Source organism: Arachis duranensis, chromosome 8 (assembly GCF_000817695.3).
Source record: "Arachis duranensis cultivar V14167 chromosome 8, aradu.V14167.gnm2.J7QH, whole genome shotgun sequence".
NCBI lineage: Eukaryota > Viridiplantae > Streptophyta > Magnoliopsida > Fabales > Fabaceae > Arachis > Arachis duranensis.
Window position 1 is genome coordinate 42447432 of NC_029779.3, and position 8629 is coordinate 42456060.

An 8629-nucleotide genomic window follows, 5' to 3' on the forward strand; every position below is an offset into this window, starting at 1 on the left:
TAATTGAGACTAGTTTTTGTACTTGCATTGAAAATAAAATAAAATAAAATAGAGATGTATTCTTTTAGCACTCCACTCATGCTAATAATAGAATTTCATCACAAATATGTATACGGTGACACAATTTCGTATTCTCCCTAAATGGATTAAAATTAACAAGATTAGTGGATTAATATTCACTTCATTTTTTATTTATATATCAATATGTGGATAGTATATCAATTACTATGCATAGCAAATATTTTGATCTTTTATGGTAATTAGATGTATAAAATTCAGATTTTGGTGAAAATATATATTCTATTATGTCTTTTAAGAAAAAATTGAATATATATATATATAAATTAACAACATGTGACTCTCATACGACCACTACTTTATATAGAGTACAGTGATTCAAAAATTATTACTAAGAGACATGTCCGAGAGGCTCCACATACACAAAGGCTGCTACTGACTAGAATTTTATTTATTTTCACTAAATAATAATATAGTAGCTAATAAAAGCATGATTAATTAACTTATTTTATGATTGCGGAAAGTATTTTTCATCCTATAAATTAAGGACTAATTCTTGGTAGATCCGAGTTTCATTTAAGGTACGCGCTCTGGACTTAATTAACTTGTTAGTGCTTCTCAATGAACTCTTTGACCCTTGCAATAAGAGCTTCAGTTTCAGCAGCAGTATTTGGATCCATATCCACCGCAATTTTGTTAAGATAAAAACTATGTGTCATTCCTTTGCTAACAAAGAGCTCCACATCATGATTTGCCTTCTTCATTGCTTCATAGTATTCCATCTCTGTATCCCATATCAAATCCATCTCCGCAAGGCACACTAAAAACGGCGGCAGTTTCAGCCCGCTCAGCGGCGGCGCCGCTTCCCCCATCGGGCAAGTTATGGGGTGATCCTTAGTACTCCCCACCGGCAAAGCTAACGCCAGGAAATTGTCCAACATGTCTAGAGTCAAGAAAGGTGATTGCGGTTTTTCAAGCTCTGATTTGCTTCTGGTTGATCGAAGAAATCCTGGGTGAACCGGGATAGCTCCGGCCAACCGGAGCGGTTCGAGACTTGCCTTACCTGCCAAGGCAGCAACTTCGTGCACAACGTTCCCACCGGAGCTGTCTCCTATGAGAAATACCCGGCTGAAATCCGCGTGTTTCTCAAGCCACAACTCCTTTGACTCTCCTTTGGCAACAGATTGTAGCCAGAGTAGAGTCGAGAAGCCGTCTTCAATGGCTGCCGGAAGGCGGTGTTCGGGTGCACGACGAAGGAAAGGAGACACACAAATGAACCGAGCGGCTCGAGCGAACCGGGTGTACATGTTATAGTACATAAACCAGTCCGGTTCGCTAATGCAGAACCCGCCACCCTGGAAATGGACAACTACCGGCAGCTTTTCCTTGTCAGCAGATGTAATCTCGGGAAGGTAAAGTCGGACGGAGCGGTTGCTTTCCGCGACGGTTATGTCGCGGGTGGCAACCCCGTCGATGAATTCTTCATGGGGTGGTACTGGCTCGGCCATGAACTTCGCTTCCGGTGGACCGGTCCATGTACGGTCTACTGAACCGTCGTCGTAAATTCTGAGCCAACCGGAGACATTCTGCACAAGTTTTTTCTCTTGCACCATTGATCAATGAAGAAATGATTGATATGACTGTGGTGGTTTGGGATAATGAATGAGAATTGAGAGAAGAAGAGTGTGTGGCTATGCTTATCTAATGTGATTTGTGAAGCTTGGTTAGTGCTACACTCTTTTATAAAAGGCAAGTGTGGTGCTTCTGTAGCTTCGTTATTAGCTTTTGGTTTAATGGTCAACGAGAAAAGGGAAAGGGAAGCTTCAAGAGAAATTACTGTGTGGAAATGAAAGCAAGAAATAGTTAGCGAGACAAGAATTAAAGAATAGATGGAATTAAAGGAGTAATCCAAGTTCAGTAGTAAGTTTATTAATTTGTTTAAGTGTAAAAAAATCGAATTTTATTTGTATATGTAGTAACAGAAATATTTTATAATAAAAAAATTAATTAAAAATAATTAAAATTTATTTTATTTAATATTTATTAATAATTAATAAATATTAGATAAAATAAGTTTTGATTATTTTTTTATTTTTTTAGAGCAATGTTAGGGGGTCAGTAATTTTTGTGATTGTTAGCCATCAACTAGCCATCAATAATGATTTGATGGTGTGAGATTGGTATGAGATTTCATACAATGGCTCACCTTCCTCTGCTGGTTACATGCTGGCCAAAATTTAACAAAACTGCTGGTCCCCTAGACTTTTTCTTTTTTTAATATTCTTAATTTAATAATTTATTGATCAATATTTTGGTTTATAATAGATTAATTTTTCGTTTTTTTTTATTAGAAACTACCATAAAAAAAATTGTAGCTAACACATAGTTGAGATGTATAAATAAACAATTGAGTTCATACTTACCAGATTAGTGATTAGTTTTTAGCGTTTTATTTGAATTTGGGATATTTCTTTGAAAGCTCATTGTCTCTCACCATGTAATTCATATTCAGGTACAGATAAAGTCAAAATTTAATTTTTAAATTTTTTTATATTACAATTTTAAACAAGTTCACTGGTTAATAATATTTTTCATTAGATCAAACCATTTACCAAAAAAACCATTTACCATTTATTTTTAGTTTACTCTTCTAATTTATATAAAATATTGATTTTTTAACCGCATACTTGTTTTAGTTTATTTGATATTCAAATAAGTTACTTATTCTAATAAAAATGTTAAAAATATTTTTTATAAAATTTTTTAAAAGTGATTTATTTGTACTAGAGTTTTTGAATATATAAAAAAAAAATTTAAATATTAATATCTAAATTTATAGTTATTCTTTGCTAAGAATAAAGTTGCTCAGATTAAGTTAAAATTGTAAAAGAGAAATCTCATTTGAGAGAACACCAAAATACTATAAAAAAGAAAATAGAAAAAGTATTTTGCACATACATAAAGCTATTTCTAAATTAATTTGGGTTGGTCGAGTGGTCAGTTCACTTGTCCGCTTAAACAAGTGTCGGGAGTTCGAACCCCGCCTTGTGCATGCAGTAATTCATTGGCCAGCGACAGACCCTTAAATGGAGTTCAGATCCGCGACAGATTAGTCTTTAACCTGTCGGGTTAGAGGATACCGTTTGGATAAACAAAAAAAAAAGCTATTTCTATAAATTAATTGTTGTAAATTTGTTGACTGTTGGATTGAATTCAAATTTAGAGGGTATGTTCCACTTGATTCTTTATTTTCAGAGTTTGGATATTCAACATAAGGTCTATAGTTGAAAATGTTGGCCAATAATTTTGTTTTTATGGTATTTTTATATTCTTGGTTTTTGTTTTATAAATTTTGATACTTGAATTGTTTAGTTTATTGTATATATGTTTTATATAGTAAATTTGTGATTGTCTTGTAATCAATTTTGATCATAGTAAAGCTATTTTTTTAATTTCGGTAACTCGTGATTTTTTTTAAAAGAATTTTACATTAAAATTTTGTGTGTGTTTTTTGTCTTTATTTTTATTTTTGTATGTATTTTTTCACTATTATTGATGTATTATTACTACTGTCATTTATTTAAAAGTGAATATTATTACTCTTTTAATTTTTATAATACAAAGTTATATATTTTATTTTTATCAATTATTTAATCATATAAAAAATTCAAATGTTAATATTTAAACCTATAGTTACTCTTAACTAAGAGTGAAGTGGTTAAGATTAAGTTAAAATTATAAGAGAGAAATTTTATTTGAGAAAACACTAAAATACTATAGAGAAGAAAAGAGAAAAAATATTTTTGTATATATATAAAGTTGTCTCTACAAATTAGTTGTTACAGATTTGTTAATAGTTGGATTGAACTCAAATTTAAACAGTATATTCCAGACACTCAATTCTTTGTTTTAAGAGTTTGGATCTTCAATATAAGGTCTATAGTTCAAAATGTTGGCCAATAATTCTACTTTTGTGGTATTTTTATATTCTTAATTTTTGTTTTATAAATTTTGATATTTGAGTTGTTTGACTTATTGTATGTATGTTTTATACAATAAATTTGTGATGATCTTGTACTTAATTTTAATTATAGTAAAACTATTTTTTAAATTTTGGTAACTCGTAAATTTTTAAAAGATTTTTTACGTTAAAATTTTGTATGTGTTTTTGTCTTTATTTTTAATTTTTATGTGTATTTTTTCATTATTATTGATGTGTTATTATTATTATTGTCATTTATTTAAGAGTGAATATTATTACTCTCAATTTTTATAAAGAGAAAATTATATATTTTATTTCTATCAATTATTTAATTAACTATTTAATAATTAAAATAAAGCATCTTTACATCAAAATAATTACGAAGAATCTTCGTGGTAATATAAACCACTTTCAAACAAATATGGAGGAAGAAATGAATTGAGAATTAAATCATCATGTTGAAACTTGAAAATGGTGGAGATCCCACTAATATAACTTATTTGCAATTTCTACGAAAGGCTAACCAATTACGTGGCTGAAAACAGTAAACACAAGTCTAAAATAAGAATGGAGACCCCACGAACATAACTTATTTTGTTTTTTGGACGTTGAACATTTAACTTGTTTTCAATACGAAAGCCTTACCAATCAATAAATACTTTACCTTCAATTTGTACGAAAGGCCTACCAATCAATAAATAATTAAATACATTTTTCTCTTTTTAAGTTTAAGATAAGGTTTGATATATATTTACAGGTGATTTTATTTTTCACGAGAGTTTTTTTAATCTTTTCATTTAATAATATCTTATGCTAATATATATTTTACATTTGACTGAAAAAGATGGCTTCTAAAGAAAAATAAATAAAAAATCATGTAAAAAATAAGGATTAAAAAAATTACACAACAATATATATTAGTTCAATTTAAAATATCTATGTTTAATTCTCTAAAAATATGAAAATTGGGACTAATAAAATAAGTGTATAAATATATATTATTATTTTTTGACATTTATTTAATTTTATATATTTTACTAATTTTTTTAGACAATATTTAGTTTAAAGAGTAAAGTATTGTTTTTGTCCTCAACGTTTGGGGTAAGTCCTATTTGTGTCCCTAACGTTTAAATCGTCCTATTTGTATCTCTAACATTTATAAAAGTGATTCAATGTTATTCTACTATCAATTATACTAACAAATCAGATTATATTTTTCAATTATTCTTACTTGGATGTATTCACTCTCAATTAGGTCTCATTTGGATGTGTTCGATTTTAATATTATACCCACTATTTGTGTTTAGATTCAATTATGTCCCTAAAAAAGTGAATTATATAAATATGGTAGCAATTAGTTTCAACTTTTGATGAGCTATTTTTCGAAGTGGATTATCGATTCTATCCCAGACATTTGTATTCTAACTTCAAGAAGAGATTTTTAAAACTCAAACTAAAGCGTTCATGATGTGTAATTGACGGCAGGATAACATTGAATTACTTTTTAAATGTTAGGGATACAAATAGAACGATTTAAAAGTTAGGGACACAAATAGGATTTATCCCAAATGTTGGAGACAAAAACGATACTTTACTCTAGTTTAAATACTATTTTGAGAGTTACTTGAAACTAGATTATATTTTGGACCTAGACATAAGGTTTAGACTCCGCTGAGGTGTTGCTATCCAAGTTCTTTTTGAGGAGGTGAGGAGTAATATCTGTAAAAAATTCTGATACTTAAGTTAACAAAAATTTTAAGTAAATTTTTAGTAGATTGAGACTTGAATATATTTGAGTGTGTCAGTGTATTTATAATACAAGAGATAATAATCTTTTGGAGTAGTCCTACCTTAAATGGTGGATAACCATTCATTTTTCTAAAAAAGTTGTTGAATTTTTTTTTTTAAATAAATAGGAGATATCTTAAGAATTTGTTACTTTTTTAGATAAGTAAAACTACTCTGTTGTCGTTGCATCCGAACTCATAGAAATTGGATAGAAATTGGAGTCTTTAATTATTTTGGGTCTAATTTTATTTTGGATCATGATATAAATAATTACTATATTAACTTTAAAATATTAAATATTATTTTTTTTCATGTCTTCTCAAGTCATTGAAATAGCTGAGACTAGACACTCCACCAAACTAAGAACCTTGAACATTTTGTGAGTATATTTATTAGAATTTTGAACTTTTATGATAAAAAATGACAATTTACTTATCCGTTGTAAATACATAGATAATATTATTATATTTATGATGAGTAAATTTATCGATGATCGGAACTTTTATAAACAGAAATGACCGTTTATTCTAATTTTAAAGTTAGTAAATTTTGTTAATATTCAATTAGTTAATATTATTTATTGTATACAACCTTATAATTTAAAATTAAACACTTTAGTTTAAACTAAAAAAATACTACACTCAATATAAATATATTGAAAAATATGAGATCAAAATAAAAATAAAAATAAAAATCTAAAATTTTGTAGTTTGAATTGGATCACTTTATTTAGTTTTAAAAATAAAATGAATTTAAAATTGAGTATGGAAAAGAAAATTAATTAAAATTTATAAATGTGATAACAAAATAAAAATCCATTTAAATTCACAAACATTCATTTAAGTAAAATATTAAAAACTCAACATTTCATTTTTCTTTCGAAACCACATAAAGCGATCCAATTTAAAACTAAAAATTCTAATTTTCAATTAATATTGTGAACTTATATTTGTTTTAGTGTTTTATTAGTTCAAATTAAATAGATTTTAGTTTTTAATTATAATTTTTAAATATTAAATAATATTACCTAATTAAGTATTAATAAAATTTACTAATTTTTAAATTAATCAAATTAAAATAAAATATATTTATTAAAAGCCTTTCTACTAATCATATATAAAAATTTAATTACTAAAAGATAATATAGATTAATAATAACAAATATAAAAAAATCCCAGAACCGTAAAATCGGGTGGGATTTTCATATTTTCACCTCACCTGAAAAAAAAAAGGTAAAGGTTTAGGGATTTAATGGGATTTTTTTTTTACATCTGACCCAAACAAAACAAAAAATATTTTTCATTTATTTCTAAAATTTTTTTATTAATGAAACGGTTGTAAATCACTCATGCTACCAGTTAGACAGTTTTTTTTTCAAAGATAGTAAATTGTATTTTATTAATTATTAAAAAATAAAATATAAGAATGTCTAAAAGTAGGATAGTATAATAAAAGATGAAAATTTTTTAAAATAATACATTAAAGATATTTATCTAATTCAGCATGGTCAAAAATTAAGAAGAATCTAAAAGAAGAAAGAATAATAAGTCGAATTTAATGAATCTAAGTTTTTTTCATGGGGAAGGTGAGTTAAGATGGGGTTCTACGAATGTTACAGAGTAACTTGACAGAACTTGCAAGAATGACAGACGATATCGAAGTAGAACCTTCAAAAATTAACTGATTGTGAGTTTTCTAATAGTGGCAACAAATAATGACAAGCAATTAAAAATTTCGGTCAGCATTCTTTAATAGATTAAGCATCTCCATTGCTGCAGTCCACCATGTACAGAAATAATTAAATTTCTTAGAGAAAAGATCGTCACAAAGATAACTCTAAAACCATACTTCTTTAATTGTAGCGCAATGAAGCAAACAATGAATAAATGTTTCTATTGTTTCATGACATCAGGCACTACAAAAAAAAAATACTTAGTACCGTCAAATTTTCTATCAGAAAAGTGAAAAAAATCCGACAGTAATTAAATTACCGTCAGTATAAACCTCGCCAGTAAATATTTATAGTTGAAATTTTTTCGCCCGACGATAATTATTGTCGAATTATGTGACGGATTACCTACTCAAAAAATCATTTGGTTATCTGCAGATTACGGTAATGTTGGCGCTACAATATGTTGTTTCCTCCACTATTACCATCGGATTATTCTCTTGGTAAATTCGACGGTAGTGTCAATTTTTTTAAAAAATAATTGTGAAATAAATGATCAATTTTAATTTTTTTACTTAAATTTTTTTCACACAATTAATGGTCAATTTATAAATGATAGAAACCTATTATTTAAAATAAATAATAAAATGTTCAAATAAATTAAAAGTCAAGTAAATCAAATAAATACAATAAAACAATAAAACAAAATACTAATCACTAAAGATCCAGGTAGTCCTCGTCGTTGTTGTTCTCGTAGCCGTGATGAGGCGGCGCAGAAGGTGGTGATGTCTGTGTGCCACCAGCAAGACCGCTGCCACCAGTAGAGATAATGCCAGCGGCGCGCATCTTAGTCTGGTACATCTCCATCTGAGCCTCCATCCGCTGAAGCTGCTCTAACTGCTCCCTCTACTACAGTCTAAGGTCATCCATATCTATCATGCATGTAAGGATCTTCTTATACCTCTCCCAATAATCGTTAAGCTTGTAAGTCTACTAGTGAAGGCTGCGGGTGAGCTCTTGCATTTGCAGCCTCAAATCTACGCCTTCTTCGAACTCGACGGGCGACTGGTGGCAGAAGCTGACGATGGCCTCAACGTGGAGGTGTGGAGGCTGCTGGCAAAATAGAGTAGGCTGCGTACAAGTCGTCAAAATTTTTTGCCTAACAACGCCAA

At 28.7% G+C, this 8629-nt stretch overlaps 1 protein-coding gene across 1 annotated transcript; it reads right to left on the reverse strand.

Moving 5' to 3' along the window:
• Positions 1–343: 343 nt before the first annotated feature.
• On the reverse strand, positions 344–1743 carry LOC107462908 (probable carboxylesterase 15). Its single transcript, XM_016081580.3, has one exon. It carries the CDS (start codon positions 1629–1631, stop codon positions 627–629), a length of 1005 nt encoding a protein of 334 aa, XP_015937066.1. The 5' UTR covers positions 1632–1743; the 3' UTR covers positions 344–626.
• Between the last annotated feature and the right edge of the window lie 6886 nt (positions 1744–8629).

Coding starts and splice junctions, on each gene's coding strand:
- LOC107462908 (XM_016081580.3), bottom strand. CDS start 1,631: ATGGTGCAAGAGAAAAAACTTGTGCAGAATGTCTCCGGTTGGCTCAGA.